This window comes from Myxocyprinus asiaticus, chromosome 2 (genome assembly GCF_019703515.2).
Source record: "Myxocyprinus asiaticus isolate MX2 ecotype Aquarium Trade chromosome 2, UBuf_Myxa_2, whole genome shotgun sequence".
NCBI lineage: Eukaryota > Metazoa > Chordata > Actinopteri > Cypriniformes > Catostomidae > Myxocyprinus > Myxocyprinus asiaticus.
In genome coordinates this window covers 14671593-14694895 of record NC_059345.1, presented here as the reverse complement: position 1 = coordinate 14694895, position 23303 = coordinate 14671593, and the positions used below count along the sequence as shown (strand labels likewise).

The following is a 23303-nucleotide window of genomic DNA, read 5'->3' as shown; positions in this document are numbered from 1 at the left end:
CAGGAGAGTAATGAAACTTTTTGTTAAGATAATCTTTTGATAAATGGATAACATGCATCCATTTTATTGTTCTTTCACAAATACGTAAACAGACAAACAACCTCAACAAACAAGTAAACATTTTAAGAATCATTTAGCAGCAGCAGATCTACAGATGATTTCAGCAGGGATGAAGAGTAGGATGCTTGCTAATGACATTTGAATGTTCACATTCTCCTTGTTAGTGCAATATTGAGACAAAAATTGGAGCAGCTGTGCCACAAAGAAGAAAAGGCTTTGTTTATTTCTGATTTTTGTTGTTTTGTGTTGATTGTGTTTGCTTTACAGGAACTGTGAGGGCAGAAACATCCGCTACAGAACGTGCAGCAACACAGTGAGTCAAACTCACTGATATGTTATGATTATGTGGCTCTGCTTTAAGCTCCGTAGATTTCCTTGAAATCAGGATGTCTGTCTCTCATGAAATTCTGCTTCCAATAAGAGTGCAGTACTTTCAGGTCTGTTCATCACATTTTACCATGTTTAAATCCATTATGCAGAATTCTGCAGACTTGCCTTCAAACGCGGCGTAGAAAATGAGAATAAAGTCTGCAGCTTTAGGGGGGGGGGGTAGTTCAATCAATAATGAAATTTCTCTCATCATTTACTCACCCTCATTCCATCCCAGATGTTAAGACTTTCTTTCTTCTCCTGAACACAAATTAAGATTCTTATAAGAATATTTCTGCTCTGTAGGTCCTCACAATGTAAGTGAATGGTGACCAAAATTGTAAAGCTCCAAAAAGCACATAAAGGCACCATAAAAGTAATCCATAAGACTCCAGTGGTTAAATCTATATCTTCAGAAGCGATATGATAGGTGTGGGTGAGAAAAAGATCAATATTTAAATCCTTTTTCACTATAAATTCTCCTCCCTGCCCAGTAGGTGGCAATATGTACAAAGAATGCAAATCGGCAAAAACAAAAGAAGAAGAATGTAAAAATGAAAGTGGAGTTTTATAGTACAAAAGGACTAAAACATTGATCTGTTTCTCAGCAGTCCTTATCGTTTGCTTTTGTATATATGGATTTAACCACTGGAGTCTTATGTATTACTTTTATGGTGCCTTTATGTGCTTTTGGAGCTACAAAATTTCTGTATCCATTAACTTGTATTGTGAGGACCTACAGAGCTGAAATATTTTTCTAAAAAATCTTTGTGTTCAGCAGAAGAAAGAAAGTCATAAACTTCTGGGATGGCATGAAGTTGAGTAAATGATGAGAGAATTTTAATTTTTAGGTGCACTATCCCTTTCAGATGCGTCTCGGGTGATCTGATCACATGTGGTCAGGCAAAACACATCGCTGTTTACCCCTGGTCACTCACCATGAAAAAGTCAGAAAATAAAAGGAAAGCATGAACAAAACTAGCGCACTTTTTCTCCCAGATGCAGTTGAAATGTAATCTCAGCACAAACACAACATTTCGAGCAGAATTATTTGTTATTTTAGTGGAGTACCTGAATTAACTGAGCTTCAGATTTATGTATTTTGCATCTGTGTCAATGGATGTTGATTGCAGAAAAACTGAAGAAGATCCATGTGTGAAGTTCTTATGCTTGTATATGCATGCACTTTCAAATTTTTCAATCAGATGTTTTTTTTTTTAAACCAACAAAGTTTAAACTCTTGTTTTAGCGCATCGGTTGATTAACAGGTGAGGGGTGGTGCACCTCAAATGTGATGTGGTCACTACCTCCGTATGACCCCATTTCCACCTGGTATTAAGATGCATTTTGGGTGATCCGATCACATGTGGTCAGTGCTAAATACAGGTCTAAACGGGGTCTAAAACGCTTTGTGATCGGATCACAAAAACCACATACGAATGTGGTCAAAAAAGCATGTGTCCACATCGCATTTGAGGTTTAAATGCTAATCCATCCTGTAAACGCTAATCTGTCCTTTATGCGTCCTGGCAGCAGTGAAGCACTGCTCAGCACCTGTCAATCAACCTGTCAATTGCTGATTACAAGCGGCTTTAAAAGGAAATAACCGTCCGATTGGAAAATTTAAAAAAGCAGATATATACACAATTACGAGAGCTTCACGAATCTACTTTTGTGCTTCTGATATCAATACCAATGAGCACGAACACCTGAAGCTCATTTTAATACTGGTAATCCACTAAAATAACTGATTAATCTACTTGACATGTTGTGTTTGTGCTAAGATTAAATTTCAACTGCATCTGCATTCTGACTTTGTTGAGCTTTAATATCACGCAGTAACACATTGACATAGTGATTTACGTATGTCGTCATGAAACAGAGACCCTCCCCTCCAAATCCGAACACAAGTGGTCACTGGAGTTGCATTTAAGTGACCAGGTGGAAACATCGATGTGTCTCACCTGACCACATGTGATCCGATCATCAGAGACACATCGTAATAGTGGAAATGGTGTCCATATGGTTTTTGTGATCCGATCACAAAACATTTTGCACCCCGTTTACACCTGTATTTAGCGCTGACTACTTGTGTTGGGATCACCCAAACACATCTTAATACCAGGTGTAAGCAGGGTCTTAGATTTGATTTAGTCCAGTGGCAGTACAGTGAGAGTGACACTTAAGCAAAGCTGTGTTCAAAATAGCACACCACTACTGTTCTACATTGGAAAGGGAAGCATGCAATATACAGTGGCCCCAAAAATGTATTTGGGCACTTTAGCCATACTAAAAAATAAATGAATGTCATTATTGGATAACAAAATATTAAACCAAGGGGCATTTTTTTGTTTTGTTTATTTTTTTTTTTATTTTTTTTTTTTTTTTAAATATACAGTATATCTTATATGCTATATATACGTATATAAAATAAGACAAAATGTTTTGGACACTTTATCAAATGTCTGATTTTCAAATGTTAGAGTAACATGTTCATAGTTAATGAACTACACTTGTGGGTGCTATGCTGGATCACCTGTGTGAACTTGGGAAATGAAGATGCCTGGTTTTATATTTTCTTATCTGTGCAATGATATTCATTCGTTTTTAAGAATGGATTAAGTGTCAACATATTTTTGCTTCCAATATAAAACTTTACATTGTTAATATCTGGAAGGAAATAGCATGAACCAATTCCTTCAGATATAACTGAATGATTTTCCTGGCATTTGGTTCTGTTAATGTTTTTTTGAACATCTGTATTCCTATGCTGACACAGTCATAACACTGCACTGAAAAACTCTGACTGTGTTTACTGTAAATGATTTCTGAATTATTAACAAATTGTTCTATATGAGTCTTATTGTTTCAGTGATAGATGTGCAACCAGTGCAGACTGATTTGTAAACAAATAATCTTATGAGCTGGCTCTTTTTAATAAATCAGTCTCAAACTCCTCGGTCAAACGTCTCAAAACTAGGTAAAAAAATTGTTAATATAATCGTTAAAGAACTGGAATTGTGAAGTACAGTTTTAAGCAGAACCAGAATCAATACATTCCTAATGACTCTATCCCTGGTTCCCAAACTACTCAACAAACTCATTTTGAAGAGCTATTAGATAACTCATGTGTCTCAATGACCATTTTAATCAAAAGCCAGTGTTTTTTTTTTTTTTTTTCTACTATTGAAGTGGTTTCATCTGGATTCACAGTCCTCATGCACCCATGATTCCAATCAGAGCCAGCTGGGAATCAATCCTAGCATAATATTTATTCAATTTCCATCAAAATGGTGAGAACTGATGCATGGTCTTTCCTCTCAGGCATTATGATTGTTTTTGACGAGGTTCATTGTTATGTTGTTCTTGTAATCTGCCATATTTGTGACCCTAACAATGAACTGTCAATCACAGTCATATTAGCACTGATGATTTTTGCACGTGGGCATTTCTGAGCAGATTAAATTATTAAATGAGTTCAAAAATGTTGGCTTTCTTCAGTGCATGGGAGATGGCATGGCAAATATTGTTTTTTGAAACGTGGAGGTTTGCCACAATTCAGTTACACTGTCACCATAAATTAATGCTCTTGGTCATGTGCTCTTTACAATGTTATACATGCGATCAGATTTAATCTTACTGTTTTACTTTGTAGCTGTAGAAAATAGTATTTACAGTGACATTCACAGGTCAACTGTTACTTTTGGGCTTATTAAATGTCTGTATTATTGTATTATTGTCACAGATACCTTTAATAGTTTCCTTTTTTTTTTTTTTTAAGTTTGACTGGATCTCATTGCTAAAATCAAAAACAAATTTAGTAAAATAATATTTTTTATTTTTTTAGATATGTTGCTTGAAATCAATCAATGGCAAGTTATGAATCAAAAACAGGTTTTATTTATTTAATAATTGGTAGAGAAATTTAAGTGACTATACATTTTGCGGATGTCAGAATAAAAAATAAAAAAAAAAATAAAAAAAAACAGAAGAACAACACTGTCACACAATTTTATTACACTAACTGTGTGTCTTAATCAACTCCCTAGTTCCATATGTCTTGGAGTGTATTTTTAATCTTTTTCTAACAACTCTAATATTTAAAATGTTATTTAAAATTGTTTTCCTTTCATGAACATTATGGATGAAAGATCTTTCTCTTTTAAAGAGAATAAAAGACTTTGACATCATATATTTATGCTTGCGTTTATCCTCTAACGACTTGAGAAACTTCAGAAGACCTGACGATATTTCCAGTAAGGAAACATAGTGAGAAAAGATGCTCCCTTGAACGATTTTGCGATTGGGACAGCCCTAGAAAAAGCTGACTCCCTGACCAGTGCCCTGACTACTGAACTAGGAAACTGATTGAGATGCACCTTAAATATTAGTGTAATCGATTTTAAACTAACTGCTTCTCTCTTCCAATCAGGACTGTCCTCCAGAGTTAGGTGACTTCAGGGCTCAGCAATGCTCCGCCCATAATGACATTAAGTACCAGGGACAAACCTATGAGTGGATACCGGTGACATACGACCCTATTTCACCCTGTGCCCTCAGATGCCAGGCTCGGGGGAAAAGCCTGGTGGTGGAACTGGCACCCAAAGTGTTGGACGGCACCCGGTGTAAAGCAGATTCACTAGATATGTGCATCAGCGGCATCTGTCAGGTGAATGTCAATGAATGCTTCAATAGAAGTGGTATAACACATTGCACTGTGCTGCTCGTTTGGGAGGTGCAAGTTCAAATCAAGCTTGATCCCTCCCATAATTTCCTCTTATCTCACTGCTTTTGCTGTCAATGAGGTGGCCTTCAAGTGGAGTCAAAAGTATCATTATTTCTAGGTATATGCACATGAACAGCAATGTGAAGTCATGTTTACTAAAGTTGCTGATTTGTGACATTGAAACTTGTTAGAAACAACCCTAGCCATCGTAACAAGTACTAAAGTGACGCTTTCGATTATTAACGAATGAGGTTTGGGTACATCTTTCAAAGCAGCAACAGCAGCATTGGCTGTTTCTTAGCAAGATCTTGAATCCGTGGCATAGGAAAGTAGTTTCACACACAGGAGATTTTTTTTTTTTTCTTATTTATTCACTTGTCTGATGAACTGTTGTATAAAAGCAATATCCCACATGCAATCATGCTGTTTTTTCTGTATATGTCAGCACGGCTGTTATCTGCTGAAGCTCAGCCGTGCTGATATACAGACGTAACAGTATTCTTGCTTGTGTGATATTGCTTTAACACGAATGCAAACGTGAGCCAACACATATCCAACGTGCGGTCCGGTTGAACATTCTTAATGTGTGTTCTTTTGTTACTGTGGTGGTAACAAACCTTAGTATTCAAGAGGGCAATAGAGTTACCTTTAAAATTTGTGCTATGAAACCAGATGTTTTGTTATTCAGCTAAGCTATAAATAAACTCACTGAGCTCTTTATTAGGAACGCTATGGTCCTAATAAAGTGCCCGACATGGTCTTCTGCTTTTGTAGCCCATCTGCCTCAAGGTTCGATATGTTGTGCATTCTGAGAAGCTATTCTACTCACTACAAGTAGAGTGGTTATCTGAGTTACCATAGCCTTTCTGTCAGCTCGAACCAGTTTGGCCATTCTCCTTTGACCTCTCTCATCAACAAGGCATTTATGTCCACAGAACTGCCACTCATTGGATGTTTTTTTGTTTTTTACACCATTCTGAGTAAACTCTAGAGATTGTTGTGTGTGAAAATCCCAGGAGATCAGCAGTTACAGAAATACTCAAACCAGCCTATTATTTTACAGCCAGTCTGGCACCAAAAATCGTGCCACGGTCAAAATCACTGAGATCACATTTTTTCCCCATTCTGATGGTTGATGTGAACATTAACCAAAGCTCCTGACCCGTATATGATTTTATGCATTGTACTGCTGCAACACGATTGGCTAATTAGATAATTGCATGAATAAGTAGGTGTATATGTGTACCTAATAAAGTGATCAGTGAGTGTATATTGAATTAAATTTACGTGCTCAGCAATATTCTCTTCAAACTGTTGAAAGTTCACACTAAAGTAATGTTCCTTGTGGCAATGCTGAGAATGCAACGTTAAGCTATTAAGCGCCTGTTTGCATACTTGTGTAGAGTTTGTTTCTGTCTTAAAGGTACAGTCATTCAAAGATAACTGTCCACCGGACTCCCTCTCTCACGCCACACTCTGCTCCCACTCCCTCACTCCAGACAGCGCTCACTCTCCCTGTTGATCACACGCACCTGCGCATCATCAGTGATTAATCAAGGACTGAATAAAAACCCCGCTCTCACACTCAGTCATTTGTCTGTTCTCATTGTCAGTGTTTCCCCGGAAACTACAGACTCCCTAGTTTGTCTAGACTTAACTGTAATTATATTCTTACCTGTTATTGTTCCCCTCGTCAGAGTTCAGTGTTAGTTCGTCCTCCATTTGTTCCCCAGCATTTGGATTCTATTGTTTCGTTTACATTTCCTGTAAACACCAAAAGACTTTGTGAGTTTTCCCTTCATCTGCATATTGTTATATTTCCCTGTTTGGAGTTTACTCACCTGCTGTTCGTGTTATACCTGTGTCTGGATTGCCTCACCTGTTTGTTACTCCTCTTGTCCATTCCCTCTGTCAATAAACCCCCGCAATTGAGTCCATCCCTCTGCCTCCTTGAGTTTCACAGTGACAGAAGAACAGACCAACCAAAGAGGACTCAGCATGTATTCCACCTGCACCAACGAGCACAATCACCAAGAGCATGGAGCTGACTGGTGTGTTGATGGAGCTTTTTAAACAAGATCTTCCTCTCCTAGAATACACAACTAAGTTCTGTCAACTCGTCACCCCAACCACAATATCGGACTCCTACCTCACATCCATTTATGGAATGGGACTGAACTTTCATCGACACACAGCCCTTCTGGAGGTGGAAAGTTTTTCCTTTGTGGATTATGTCCGAGCCACTCTGGCCATCCATTACTCCTCGCCATTATCGACACACAGGACAGAGGAGGTCACTCCCATCACCCCCAAGGTAAATCCTTTCCCAGCATTCACCCCTTACACTGTGGGTTATGGCGGGAACCCTGTGCCACCACCGCCACCTGCTCCGAAGGCCATGGAGCATACCTCGTTTTTTTCCTCTGTGAATGATCCCCCACTTATGTCGGTACATTTGGCCATGAAGACCATTCCTCACGGATTATCAACACCCATGTCTGCCACAGTTAACGAGCCAGTGCCCATGCCTGCCACAATTAATGACCATGGAGGTCGTTCCCCAGTCGCTGCCAGTGTTCACGACCATGGAGGTCATTCCCCAGTCGCTGTCAATGCTCACAACCATGGAGGTCGTTCCCCAGTCTCTGCCTGTGCTCTTGACCACGGAGGTCAGTTCCAAGTCACTAACGGCTCCTTCGTCCAAGCCTTCCACGCCTCCTTGCTCCAGGCCTCCCACGGCTTCGTCCCTCGAGTCTCCCATGGCTTCACTTCCCTGGCTCCAACCCTCGAGCCTCCCATGGCTTCACCTTCCCTGGCTCCGCCCCTCGAGCTGCCCGTGTCTCTGCCTTCCACAGCTCTGCCCCTCGAGCCACCCGTGGCTCCGCCTTCCGCGATTCCTCCCTTCGAGACTTCCACAGCTCTGCCTTCCCTGGCTCTGCTCCTTGATCCTCCCATAGCTCCGCCTTCCATGGCTCTGCCTCTCGAGCCTCCCATGGCTCCGCCTTCCTTGGCTCTGCCCCTCAGGCATCTCCTGGCTCTGCCTTCCACAGCTCTGCCCCTTGAGCCACCCGTGGCTCTGCCTTCCATGGTTCCTCCCTTCAAGCCTTCCACAGCTCTGCCTTCCCTGTCTCTGCTCCTCGAACCTCCCATGGCTCCGCCTTCCATGGCTCCACCTCTCAAGCCTGCCATGGCTCCACCTTCCTTGGCTCTGCCCCTCAGGCATCTCCTGGCTCTGTCTTCCACGGCTCCACCCTTTGAGCCTTCCATGGCTCCACCTTCCATGGCTTCGTCCCTCAGGCCTCCCGTGGCTCCGCCTTCCCTGGCTCCACTCCTCGAGCCTCCCATGGTTCTGCCTTCCATGGCTCTGCCTCTCGAGCCACCCATGGCTCCTTCTTCCTTGGCTCCAACTGTTGAGCCTCTATTGGCTCCGCCTGCCTTCGTCGAGCCTCCCTCGGCTCCACCTGCCTTTGTTGAGCCTCCCTCAGCTTCCCTCTCAGAATCTTCCATGGCTCTGCCCTCACCTCCTGAAACTTTAACTTATATGGTTCTGCTCGCTCTGCCACTATCTCCACCACCTGAGTCTCAAATCCCCGATCCTCCTGTGGCTCCGCCTGCTCCTCCTCTGGTTCCTCCTCTTGAGACCCAAAATCTCCATCCTCCTGTGGCTCCATCTCCGGACCCATCTCCAGCTCCGCCATTGGGATCTCAAGTCCCTGCTCCTGCTGCTCCACCTCTGGATCCGCCTATGGCTCCGCCCCCTAAGTTTCCACCTCCTGCGGCCAAATCACCAGACCGTTCCCTTCCTAGAGCTGCCTCCCAAATCTCCTGACCCTGTTCCTGCTCTGTGGACACCTCCCAGGCCTCCTGACCCTGTCCCTGCTCTGTGGCTGCCTCCCAGGCCTCCTGACCCTGTTCCTGCTCTGTGGCCGCCTCCCAGGCCTCCTGACCCTGTCCCTGCTCTGTGGCTGCCTCCCAGGCCTCCTGACCCTGTCTCTGCTCTGTGGCTGCCTCCCAAGCCTCCTGAGCCTGTCCCTGCTCTGTGGCTGCCTCCCAGGCCTCCTGATCCTGTCCCTGCTCTATGGCCATCTCCCAAGCCTCCTGACCCAGTCCCTGCCCAATGGTCACCTCCCATTCTGTCACAGATCCACCAGACTCCCTCTCTCATGCCACACTATGTTCCCTCTCCCTCACTCCACACAGCACTCACTCTCCCCTAAGTTGATTGCACGCACCTGCGCATCATCAGTGATTAATCAAGGACTGCATAAAAACCCCGCTCTCACACTCAGTCATTTGTCTGTTCTCATTGTCAGTGTTTCCCCGGAGACTACAGACTGCCTAGTTTGTCTAGACTTACCTGTAATTATATACTTACCTGTTATTGTTCCCCTTATCAGAGTTCAGTGTTAGTTCATCCTCCGTTTGTTCCCCAGCGTTTGGATTCTCCTGTTTCGTTTACGTTTCCTGTAAAGACCAAAGGACTTTGTGAGTTTCCCCTTCATCTGCATATTGTTATATTTCCCTGTTTGGAGTTTACTCACCTGCTGTTCGTGTTATACCTTTGTCTGGATTGCCTCACCTGTTTGTTACTCCTCTTGTCCATTCCCTCTGTCAATAAACCCCGTGACTGAGTCCATCCCTCTGCCTCCATGAGTTTCTCCTTGACAATAACTCTATCATTTGCTTATTGTACATTAATTAGTTATTCAGTTATGCCTATCCACACAGAACTTGTCAGGTCTTCCATTGCTGATTTGTTTTGGCTACTTCCATATTTTGTTTCTGGCTTGAATACGTAAGATGTCATAATAACAACTGCCTTACTCTGAAGGAGATGCTTACCAGGTGCACTTAAAGTCAGAATGAGATACTAAAAAGCCTAGAAGAAAATAAAAAGTTCACAAACCAATGTCAAAAATCTGTAAGTATTTATGGCACTTAAGTTAATACAACTATTCTTTAAAGAACAGTCTAGGCTTGTTGATTAGGTGAAAAATGCTGTTCTGAAGCCAGAGCCTCTCTATATTTACGAGGGAGAGATCATGACCTTTTCTGTCCAGCTCTGATATACATTAACATTAGCACGATAAGAGTAAGGTTTACAGTTTCATCCGATTCTATTCCAGAATATATATATATATATATGGATCAAGTCTCCATCCAACGGAGTTACCAAACCATCTGCTTCTGTCATAGTATCACTCTTTTTATTGCATCTTCAAAAGCTCAATGTTATTGTTTGGTGGTTCTGACGCCAACAGGTTTTCCATTCTGGCTGTTCAGAATGGAGCAGCTCACATTTCCTAAAAATATAAAAAAAATTAAAAAAAACTTGCTGCTAAAATGGAAAGATAATGAAATAATGACCATAAACATAGGAAAACTGTCTCTCTTTTTAAACGTTACATATGTGGGGATTTGCGGTATATTTAGATCACGGTACTGCCAGTTTAACCTCAGTTCTATGTCTATGCGTGAGAGAGGGAGAAAGAAAGAGGCCAAATCAACAGAAAGACAGGAATTGAGTTTCCATCCAACCATGGCCATGTTAAAAAAAAAAGGAAGTACACAGCAGGAATTCCAAAAAAAGAAATTGCTTGGAAACATAATTAACTCTGTTGAAAGTTTGAATTTTAGCCCTAATTCAAAATCTTTGCAAATAAACTTTCTCTTGTACCTCTTTGCATTTAAACAATATTCTAGAGCCAGCTGTGACTTGAATAACTTTGCATTGTTTTTAAGATTCATTTGCTTGGTTATGTTTAATGCTTGAATGACTTAGATGACTTAGATGTGAAAAAGATCAAACAAAAATGAAAATTCTGTCATCATTTACTCACCCTTATACAGTACATAAATCTGTATTACTTTCTTGTATCTGTGTTTTAGCCCTCCTATTGGAGAGGTAGATAATAATTTTTAAATACCACATAGTTTTTGGTATGGATCCTTTGTGGCTTTGTCAAGACTATCAAAATACACATAATATTTTTTCATACAATTGTTTAAGAGAGATAACCATTACAAAAAAAAAAAAAAAAAAGAAGATTGTTGCATCTTTTGCGTTCGTGGGTCAATTCTGACCCGGGCATCAATTGTGACTTTACACATGATATTATGTAGATTTGTTTGTACATCTATGAATTAGATTTTTTTTTTATTATTATTTACACTTCACTTACATTAAGCTTCTTTCCCCTCACACACTTTTTTGTCTCTCACTGGGAATGCATCTTGTTTACAAACATGCACACACACATACACATACAGTCACACACAAACACATACAAATTCCTGTACAAAACAGACATGACAGATGTGACAAACATAACAAATAAACCAAATCAAAGGCAAGATTTTCTTCATGCATACATAAATAGGGACTGAAAGAGGAAATTGTCCACATTTTACTCTGCATCCATCTAATGCCGCAGCATACTCGCACATCAACATTCGGTAGTTCATGCAAGTACATTGAATAGATTTTGCTTAAAAACATAGTAAAGAAGTATTAATGTTGTTTTCTTGAGTTGTACAGTTGTTTTGATGATTTGAAAAATAATACATTGGTTTCATAACTTTTGACCACCAAGTCATATTGAGTTATTGGAAATTCATTCAAATTACTAGTTATTCTCACATTGGATGTTAATATAAATTGTATATTATGTTATATTTAGATAATATTTCAAAGAAATGTTGATAAAAAAAAGATGTCTTCACATGTATCACACTGGTTTTGCTGTAGTTAATGTATATTTTTGAAATGTCAAAGAATTTCTTAATTTTATTATTTATTCAAAAAATGCCATCATAAATAATAACTTTTTTATATTTGTCAGTTAACATACCAAAAACAGTTTAGAACGTATTAATGACTTACATTATAGTTTTAGATGAAAACCACCAGTTTATGAATGATTTATAAGCTTGAATTCCACCGGGTCGAAATTGACCTGCAAATGCAAAACATGTATGCAGATTCTGAACGCAATAGGAGGGTTAAGCTGCTCTTTTCAGTGCTAATAAGATGTGAGAGCTACGGCAGAGGGGAAGATTTTCAGTAAATAATAACTTACATTTCCATCTGTTCCTCTCTCAAAGCTATATGTTGCACAAGCATCATATGGATGACTTTAATGGTGCTTTTTTGTTATTTTTGTAAAGAATAAAAGGAAAAAAAAGGAAAGTGACATGAATTTGATTCAACATGAGGGTGAGTACATGATGACAGAATTTTCCTTTTTAAACTATTCCTTTAGCAAAGCTCTCTTACTGTTTTCAGTAGATGTGACTCGGTTTCTCGGGTTGTTTCCATTTAGCCTACAGCAAAGAAATGCAACATTCAAATCAAACCAAATGCATTTATCATAATTCAGTGCAGCACTTGACGTTTACCGAATTCTTAAATGTTGATCAAACTTCTCTTGCATGGCATTGCACCTAATTTAACCTCAACCCCCATGAGTATTAGGAAAATTGCCTTAAATGAAGCTTGTCTGTTTACTTATGCTTGTTTACCAGAGCTACTGGGCAAAGTCGTTGTTGTTTGCTTTTTCTGGCTGCCTTTCCTATTGCCCTTATTTTATTTTATTTAACATTAGACTGATTTTCTGGTGCAGATGGCAGAGACCCAATGGAAGATTGGGTAACTATTGATGTTCCTGTGAGTGAAATGTGCGCAAGAGATCTAAAAAGGGCACTTCTTTCTCTTTCTCTCTGTTTTATACATTGGTTGTCCATTAATTTTTTTATTAAGCAAGTTAGAGCTTAAACATAGTAGTTTGGAGCCATGCTCTGGCCAGTTTCTCAATCCAAGCTATTTTATTGTCAGTTTCTATTCTGATTTGGAGGAAGCATATCTTATTCCACAACTTTCTGCTGGTGAACAATAAAACAGACACCATAGATTTACATTTAGGGTGGAACCTGAGCCATATCTAGGGATCAAAATGTCAGCAAAACTTGAGGTTGGGCCAGTAAGCAAACACCCAGAGCACCATAAGAACCGCGCATAACAACACCCTGGCAACATCCCAAAACACCCAAGCATCATGGTGAGTTTTACATGGACAAGCACTACTCACAACACTCACAAGTGAGCGCTGCAAGACATAAATAAACCCTGTAATGCAAGGTTGCATTTGGTGACAGTGATGGCGTTGGCATAGATATCATATATATCAGTGGTTGACACTCCCCCCCTCCCCCCCAATCAAATCTATTTTCGTTCCCTTATTCTATCTTTCGGGTCTCTTTCACATCTGTTTCATGTCCTCTCACTCATCCGCCCCTTTTCCCTACCATATTGCCCACAGTACTCCCTTTCCCTTCTTCTTGTGTCCTTTCTTTCTGCTTTGCTCCGAGTGATGGCTCTTTCATTTCCAACAGGAAGTTGGCTGCGACAGACAACTGGGCAGCAACGCCAAAGAGGACAACTGCGGCGTCTGTGCTGGAAACGGCTCCACCTGCCGACTGGTCCGAGGCCAGGCTCTGCCCCACGTCTCACCTGACGAACGTATGTACACGCATGCTTAAATATATTTCCCCTTTACTGTTTGTGGAACACTGTTGGTTTGGTTTTACTTTGGCACCTAACTTACCTGCTACCCTGAGATCAGTGTTTGGCTGCCCTGAGCTTAAACCTGTCCTGTGTAATGTTAACACTACTGGCCACAAATTGTATTTATATAAAAACAAACTTGATTTTAAAAAAAAATTTCTTTTTTTTTTTTTTTTTTTTTGCTCTACTCTGTCAAATGTAAAAAACCTTGAGAGGTTAAAGGAAGATATTTGTGGTTTGCATCATAAAATGTTATGTAATGAGCACAGCATTTGGAGAACTGATGGATATCATTACATATTTATTTATGCATGTTTACTGAACATTAAAGGAATATAAATGTTTTCAATTATCATTTACTGGCCCTTATGTCATTCTAAATCTGCACCCCCCCCCCCCCCCCCCCTTTTGGAACACAAAAAGAGATGTTTTGGAAAATGTCTGAACAGTTTTTTCAATACCATACACGTGGATGGCGATTTACACTGTCAAGTTCCAAAAAGGACAAAAACACCATAAAGTAATAGCAACTCCTTTTAAACATCAACGGCCACTGTTATGATTGGCTAACATCATGCAGCCCCTCAAATTCAGCCATGTTTGAAACTCAATTGGAAGAGAATCAACAAGCCCCTCAACATTATAAAACTAAATTTCAGGGTTTACACCTAACGCACATCCAACACATTGCATCTGAATATATTAAACTGTTCATCTCAAGCACAACTGTTATCATGGTAGGTTTGTGCTCAAAACAACAAGAGGAAGCAGCTGAATGAAAGAGAATGCATCTCCCTTTCAGAGTTGTAACTTGACACCGCTTCTTTTAAAAGCAGCGGGATACATGGCAGCGGTCAAAGAATCTGTGTAGTTCATGTTTATATACAAAATAATTCAAAATAGTCCAGATGGGTACCAAATCACTTTTATTGTCACACAACCATATGCACAAGTGCAACAGTGGGTGAAAGTTTTGGGTGCAGTTCCGAGCAACATAGCAGTCATGACAGTGATAGACATATACCAATTTACAATAAACATCAGATTTACACAACACAATTTACAAAACTAATATACACATAATTATACAACACAAAAATAATATACAATGTACAGTATGCAATACACACAATATAGAATACACATACACATAATATAGAATACACATACAATAAAAATAATAAAGTATATATACAAATACAGTAGGTTGTATTGTACTGTATTGACATTCAGGCTGACGGTTGATAGTCAGTTGCCAGTGTGTTGTTTAAGAGACAATATAATTTATGACAGTCCAGTGTGAGATAATAAGATTAATAAAGTGCAGTGCTGATGTATTTTGATCATGGGAGATCAAGAGTTCAAAAGTCTGATTGCATGGGGGAAGAAGCTGTCATGAAGTCAGCTGGTGCGGGTCCTGATGCTGCGATACCGCCTGCCTGATGGTAGCAGTGAGAGCAGCCCATGGCTCGGGTGGCTGGAGTCTCTGATGATCCTCCGAGCTTTTTTCACACACCGCCTTGTATATAAGTCCTGGAGGGAGGGAAGCTCACCACCGATGATGTGTCTAGCAGTTCGCACCACCCTTTTCAGGGCTTTGCGGTTGAGGGCAGGGCTATTGCCATACCAGGCAGTGATGCAGCCAGTCAGGATGCTCTCTACAGTGCTGGTGTAGAACCGTGTGAGGATGTGGTGGTTCATTCAAACTTCCTCAGCTGTCTCAGGAAGAAGAGGTGCTGATGAGCCTTCTTCACAATGGCCTCAGTGTGGATGGACCATGTGAGTTCCTCTGTGATGTGGACACCAAGGAACTTGAAGCTGCTGACTCTCTCCACTGGTGCTCCATTTATGGTGATGGGACTGTGTTCTCTGTCTTTTCTCCTGAAGTCCACCACAAGCTCCTTGGTCTTGCTGATGTTGAGGGAGAGATTGTGCTCCTGACACCAGCGTTTCATCATTGTCAGTGATCAGACCTACCACCGTCGTATCATCAGCAAACTTAATGATGGCACTGGAGCTGTGTGTTGCCACACAGTCATGTGTGCACAAGGAATACAACAGTGGGCTGAGAACACAGCCCTGCGGGGCTCCAGTGTTGAGAGTCAGTGATGAGGAGGTGTCGCTGCCCATTCTAACCACTTGGCGACTGCTTGACAGGAAGTCCAGGATCCAGCTGCACAGGGAGCTGTTTAAGCCCAGAGCCCGGAGTTTCTCATCAAGCTTGCAGTTTGCTTACCGCAACAACCACTCCACTGATGATGCCATTGCATCTACACTACACACTGCTGTCTCCCACCTGGAAAAAAAGGAACACTTATGTGAGAATGCTGTTTGTAGACTACAGCTCAGCATTCAAGTTGGCTCTGTTTCCCCTTTTCCTTTTGCGTTTCCGCGGCCGGGCAGCCCAGACAAAGGGCTCCGCTGGCGTGTTTGTAAACAGCGGGTCGGCATTGAGGAATTTGAAGTTCGGTTTTCGGTATGTAATTGCAGAACCAATGTCCAAAAGTGTTTTCTATCGTAGACAATAAGGCAGACAACATCCAAGACAAAAAAAAACAAAAGAACTGTAAACAAAACAAACAAAAAACTGCAATGTTGTGTTGGAGCTCGCAACGCAGCAGCCATACTCGGCGCCATCTTGAGTCCTCGGCTCTCGAACTGAGTGCCAGTGGGTGGGGCCAAGGATGTAATGACGCATGTTGAGGGATGTGTGAATACAAATGAGCAATGTTTTGTGACGTCACTAACAGATAGATTTCAAAACGAAATGTTTCAGCAGGATGGTAATTACAGTATAAATGCTCTTTTTAGACTGGGGAGGAAGTTTTGAGTTCTGAAATGTACATGTTTTTTAAGTCCAGTTACCACTTATATGTCTAAATATCAAGGAAAATTTTATTCTCCATTTCATGACCCCTTTAAGTTTAATTCTTTAACAAGTTTTAAATCAACAAAACCAATCTCCCAACTAGAGGGTGTGCAGCGAAGCCATTATGTGTATCTGTGTCTGTTGCTGTGCCAAAATTTTCTGTGTTTGGATTCAGATATATAAGCGGATATGGGTGGGGCTTAAACCGGAAATGCATCAAAACTAAATGAAAAGCCCATTTTTAAATGTGAATCTATTTTATTAATAGTTTTGTATATCAAATATGACTTGTATCATTCATGAAATTATTTATTATTATTATTGTTAATAATAATACTATTATTATTTAATTATATTATTATAATTTTTTCTGAATATTTGTTGTTAACTGTGGATTGCCCTCCCTAATCATCCATATTGTCAAACAAACAAAAAAGATTCAGTTTGAATCAGAAATAAATTACAATACTGTAGCTTTGGTCTGCATTTACACTAAAAGATAGATAGGATAGGATATTGATGCACATGTGTAAACAGATGAAAAAAAGCATAAGATCTGATTTTTCCACATCCAGTATGAGCCTTCCAAACATGGTTCCAAGTCAGATACATATGCAGTATCCGGACATCTGACCTAAGTCTAAACACCTGTATACGATTCTCCTTGTATTTCAAACATTAATATATGCTGAAACAGATTTTTTTGTTTATATCTGTGCATGTATAAAAATTAGTGTTGGGTAAGTTACTCAAAATAAGTAATCCCCTACACATTATTAATTACTTCTTTTAAAATGTAACTAGAATACTTTACTGATTACTTCATCTGAAAAGTAATCACATTACTAATTATTTTACTTTGACAGTAATTTCTAAATCATTTTTACTAGAAAAGTTTTTGGTTTTCCACTCAAATTCAAAATGTCTATATTTCCTCCTCATTCATTTTCGCACACCATTCAGCTGTCACAGAAACACTAACAGATGTACATATGAATTCATATTTTTTATGTGTTATACATATTACTTTAGTGCAAGTAATGTACTTAAAAGTAATTACATTAATTGAAAATCAGTAACTGTAATCTGATTACAAGAATTTAAAATGTAATATGTTACATTACTTTTTGACTAAAAAGTAATTAGATTACAGAAACAAATTGCTTTGTAATCAAATAACAATGATAAAACTGTTATTTTGGAGGTATGAGATTAAATAATGAAAGATGAAAATAAAAAAAGATAAAAGAAATGAGAATAAATCAATTTACAAATAGATTCATTGTTTGCATTTTGGGATTGCAGGAAGAGTTATTGATGTGTGAGAGAATCTTAGTCCATTTGTGAAAAATAACACCCTTCATGCTATTGCACATGCTTGTAAATAGCTAGTTGTCATATATATAAAGATTATTACCCAAATACTCAGTTTGTGTTTCTGTCTACTGGGCAAGTAATGGGTATTTAGGCAGGAAGCCATCGTTGAAATCATGTCTGTTTTAAAATATCAAATAAAAGAAGAGTGTTTTATGTCAAGGCCACTCCCCAAATTAATTAAGACAGCCACTTTTTACTTCTTCGCACAGGACGACTAAATATTGCCTTTAAACATGCCAGCTTATGGAATGCAAGGCTATTTTTGTGGCACTCTACAAATTTGTGCAAACGTTCTGCTGTGCAAATAGAGTTTTATATTGTTTTTGGTGAGATCTACGTGTCGGATTGTGTTTGATGAAGGGCTGCCAGTTGCTCCAGGGAATTTTCCTCATCCAAAAATTCCTTTCTCTTACAGCAAAGTGCCCAGACAGCTCTGATTAAGGCTTTAATCCAAAAACTTGTGAGCTACGTAGGCAGCATTTAAGGCACCATAGGCACACTCCAGACAATAAAGCTGTTACAACAGGTAGGCAGCATAATTATGCTGCCTTCTAAAATAACTTATTTTGGTCAATTTCTAAAACAGCATGGAGAAGAATGCATTGAAACATATGCAGAGAATAATATTTGATTACAATATATGATTATAATTCATTTAGAGGAATATTCTGGGTTCAATGCAAGTTATGCTCAGTCGACAGCATTTGTGTCATAATGTTGATTACCACAAAAAATTATTTCGGCTCGTTCCTCCTTTTCTTAAAAAAAGGCAAAAATCTGTGTTACAGCGAGGCACTTACAATGGAAGTGAATGGGGCTAATCTGTAAACATTAAAATGCTCACTGTTTCAAAAGTATAGCCACAAGACATAAACAATATGTGTGTAAACATCATTTTAGTGTGATAAAATCACTTTTTATCACTAACTTTTTTCTGTGTAAAGGTATAGCCAATTTTAGAACTTTGTCGCCATGACAGTATTATGCTGTAAACCCTAAAACCACGGTTTAAACAACTTCACAGCTTAAATAATACACACAATTTAACAGAAAAATTAATGTAAGTAGTTTTATAAAATTATAGTCTTCACAATTCTGCCTTTTAACCCTCTAACATTTGGCCCCATTTACTTTCATTGTAAGTGCTTCACTGTAGACCAGATTTTTGCTTTGTTTTTCAAGAAAAGGAGGAATGAGTCAAAATAAATTTTTGTGGTAATCAACATTATGCCACAAATGCTGTCGATTGAGCTTAACTTGTATTAAACCTGGAATATTCCTTTAATACTGAAAAATATAGATAAAAAATTGGTCAATCTAACTAGTGGCGACTGTTTCCCAAAACCGAAGTAACTATGTCACACATCAATTGTTCGAACCTCATTTGTTCAACAATAAAGTGCTATCATTAATGATGTTTTGCAGGGGATGGAGTAATATGTGTATGTAGCCTCTATTTCGGCTCATCACGATGCAGTAGATTGTAAGTATTTGGGGAAGCACAACTTGATCATCAGGTTCCTGAGAGGTGCTAAGAGGTTGAATCCCTCCAGACCATGTCTCGTCCCCTCATGGGACCTCTCCGAAGTCCTTCGGGGTCTACAGGAAGCTCCCTTTGAGCCCTTGGAGTCAGCTGAGCTTAAGGCACTCTCTTTGAAGACTGCCCTCCTGACTGCGCTCACTTCCATCAAAAGGGAAGGGGATCTGTAGGCGTTCTCTGTCAGCGAATCATGCCTGGAGTTCAGTCCGGGTTACTCTCACGTGATCTTGGGACCCCGACCGGGCTATGTGCCCAGGGTTCCCATGACTCCTTTTAGAGATCAGGTGGTGAACCTGCAAGCACTGCCCCAGGAGGAGGCAGACCCAGCCTTGGCATTGCTGTGTCCGGTGCGAGCTTTACGCATCTATTTGGATCACACGCAGAGTCTTAGAAGCTCTGAACAGCTCTTTGTTTGCTTTGGTGGACAGCGGAAAGGAAGCACCGTCTCTAAACAGAGGATCACCCACTGGGTCATAGACACCATCACTATGGCGTATCAGGCTCAGGACGTGCCACCCCATGCAGAGTTAAGAGCCCACTCCACCAGGAGTGTGGTGGCCTCCTGGGCCCTGGCCAGTGGCGCCTATCTGGCAGACATCTGCAGAGCAGCGGGCTGGGCAACACCCAACACCTTTGCAAGGTTCTACAATCTCCGGGTTGAGCCGGTCTCGTCCCGTGTATTGGCAGACACGAGCAGGTAAGTTCCGGGACAACTGGTCGGGTGTACCGCTTGCACATAGCGCCTTTCCCCTCCCTTGAGGGGAAGACGTGCGCTCTTGACTCCCAGTCGTGTTCACAGACTGTGATCCCTGGATGACTTTCCTCCTTAGCCCTCTGGCAGCTGAGTTTGCGGAGAAACTTGCTGACTGGCCCAGTACATGTGCTAATGAGCCCCTGTACTGAGGTAGGTGCTCCACATGTGCTGGTTCCCCGAAGACGACCCCATGTGATATCTTCCACAAAAATTGTTTCCCTGATGGCAAACTACGTCTGCCTTGGGCAGAGGCCCCTCTGCCCCCAGTCGCCATGCTCTGTAGAAACTCCTCCCCATTCGGGTAGGACATACCATGGGACCTCTCCACATGACATACTTCCAACAAGACTCGGTAAGACCATGTGACATATTCCACTCAACCCCCCCCCCCCCTTTTGGGCGGGGTGTGGTCTCCGCGGTGTCTTCCCCTTGGGAGGGACACCCCCCAAAGCAGACACTTATGGCTCCCAGTCAGTTAACAAATTCCACTCTTTTTGGGGAGAAAAGAGAGGGAAAAGAGGCCTCGGCTGGGCTAGCCTTTCCCTATAGTTGGGCAGTCGACTTGTTCCTGATGGACCGTTCGATGCTCATAAGAGCATTGGGGGAGGTTACGTGACAGCCTGGTGCGCTGGCTACGAGGCACACAGCAGTCTGCCCATCACACATCACCAGTTCACGTAACACAGTTCAGCTAGTTGTGGCGTTTTGTATAAGGACCCCTAGTGTCACTACATCGACACAAAGTCGAGTGAGTGACAGATAGGGAACGTCCTGGCTACTTTCATAACCTCTGTTCCCTGATGGAGGGAACGAGACATTGTGTCCCTCTTGCCACAATGCTGAACTACCCACTGAAATGGCCGGGACCTGGTCTCGGCTCCTCAGTACAAAACCTGAATGAGTGGTTGCATACCAGCTCCTTTTATACCCATATGTCCGGGGGAGTGGCATGCAAATTCCACTCGCCAATTCTTATTGGCCTTTTTTTCAAAAAAGCAGAGGTGTTTGGGGCTCCCAAGTGTGACCCCTAGTGTCACTACATCGACACAACGTCTCGTTCCCTCCATCAGGGAACGGAGGTTACAAAAGTAACCAGGATGTTTTCTTAAGTGCATGTAAGTGTGGTCAAATCTTGATACAATGAAAGATGTCCATACAGCAAAATAAAAAGGAACTATGCTTCTAACCACAGGTAAAGAGCTGTAGTTCCAACCATACTACTTTGCGATGCTGTTTGCAAATGTTCGTTGGAACTATGGTTTTGGGAATCACCAAATCGTTGAACTATGTTGGTAACGATGGAACTTGCAACCATAGTTGGCTAACGATGCTTTTGGGAAACTCACCCCTGAACAAGTTATATTTATATGTGCTGTGTATTTTATTCCTATTATAGTACAGCAGCATGCTTGCATCAAACTCTATTGGAACCAATTGTGAGTGGAGTCTCCTGTGCTTTTTGTGTGAGGGTGTTCCAAATCAGTCACTTTTATGAGGTCCCATTTTAGCTAGGATTCTAGCTGCCTATGTAGGCCATTGACAGCGAGGCAGCACACTTGGTTTTGGAAAAGGGACTGGAACTTTGCAATGAAGCCTTTTTCACACAATCATGCTATTCATTTTCAAAGCCTGTTAAACCAAAACTGGGTAACTTGATCCAAACAAGTTATGCCTTCTCTAATAAAAGCCATCTCGCTAATAATTCATGTACATGGCACTGACATGTAGGTTTCTCGTAAGTCGTACAGCCCTCATGAGGTCCCAAGATGGAAGTCTGGTCATTGGATAGGTCATTCCCCAAACTATTTCAATCCCAGCTGGATGACACTCAAGACTTCAGAGTGACGCATGGATCTATTGTTATTAAAATGTAATAGAGCTGCTAATGAGCCTTTGGCTCTTATTATCCATTCCATTCTGCTTTTCTGAGAGAAGAGCAAGAGAAAGACAGTTGCATTATGGGACTGTTTTATACTGTAAATGTGATTTTGATTTTACATCTGGAGCATTTGTTAGCCACATTAGATTCAATTTTCTACACTGTTATAAACAAATTTGAAGTCACATTTGCATGGTTGGGTAATTATTAAAGAGTGGGTAATTATATCTTGGGTATTTTGGTAATTTTAAAATGCACCATTCGTGCTGTTTACAATCAACTGGTCTCTGAAAGTTTATTTCATTATAGTAATAAATTACAGCACTTTCTGAGTATGTTTCCAAAGGAAATATTTTGGGGCTCCTAAGATGTTGGCACAGTTCCAAGCCCTTTAATTGCTGGATGCAGTGGGCATTGCCAAGCCAAGGGTAAACTCTTTTTTCCTGCGTTAATTCCTGCTAATGTACTAAATTGCATTAGCACTTCACAGCTACACAAACTGTTTGCTATTTTTCTCGATTTATTGGTGTTGCTCTTTCCATCCAGTCCAGCCTATAGTTCCTCAGTAAAAACTGTGAGTAGAAGTAGTTGAGGAAACTACAAGCTGCTCATAATTTGAAGTAGTTAAGCTTTAAAAAATAAAAAAAAATAAAAAGTTAGCAAATTAAAGCTATTTAGTTTTAACTGTTGAGCAGCAGCATTTAACTAAATATCTGAATACAAAATCAACAAATAAATGCAGCTCAAGGTCTTTTTTTGCAGGGACTCAAATCCAAATGAACCATTCAGATGAACTTATTCACTAAAATTAATCTGACCTCCCAACGTTTCTCAATGCTAATAGAGCAAGGAAATTTAAGGTAAACACGTTTGATTACTTCTTCAGCTCATTTAATGTTTTATTTTTTTCCTGTAAAAATATCTAAAAATCCTTAAAACAAGATCAATTAGATTGATCTTGTTTTAGAAACAACACTGCATAAGATATTTAGGTTTTTCAGAGAATGTATTTTTAAAATGTATTTTGTCTTACTGTACTGCCAGAGTTTTTATAGTCAAAACAAGTGAATAAATCTACCAGTGCTGATGACCTTGAGTAATCTAATGGAATACGTTACAAATTACGTATTATGTAATCTGTAGTGGAATACATTTCAAAAGTAACC

General features: G+C 40.3%; 1 protein-coding gene across 3 annotated transcripts in view; it reads left to right on the top strand.

Moving 5' to 3' along the window:
* LOC127450729 (ADAMTS-like protein 3) overlaps positions 1-23303 on the top strand; it is a 283685-nt gene that overhangs the window by 145918 nt on the left and 114464 nt on the right. For all 3 annotated transcript variants that reach the window (XR_007899028.1, XR_007899027.1, XM_051715045.1), the window contains exons 5-7: positions 328-373; positions 4862-5098; positions 13547-13673. Coding sequence is in view for 1 of the 3 variants with exons in the window: in XM_051715045.1 (XP_051571005.1) it covers positions 328-373; positions 4862-5098; positions 13547-13673 (410 nt within the window). In the remaining 2 variants the exon portion in view is untranslated. The remainder of the gene's footprint in view (positions 1-327; positions 374-4861; positions 5099-13546; positions 13674-23303) is intronic.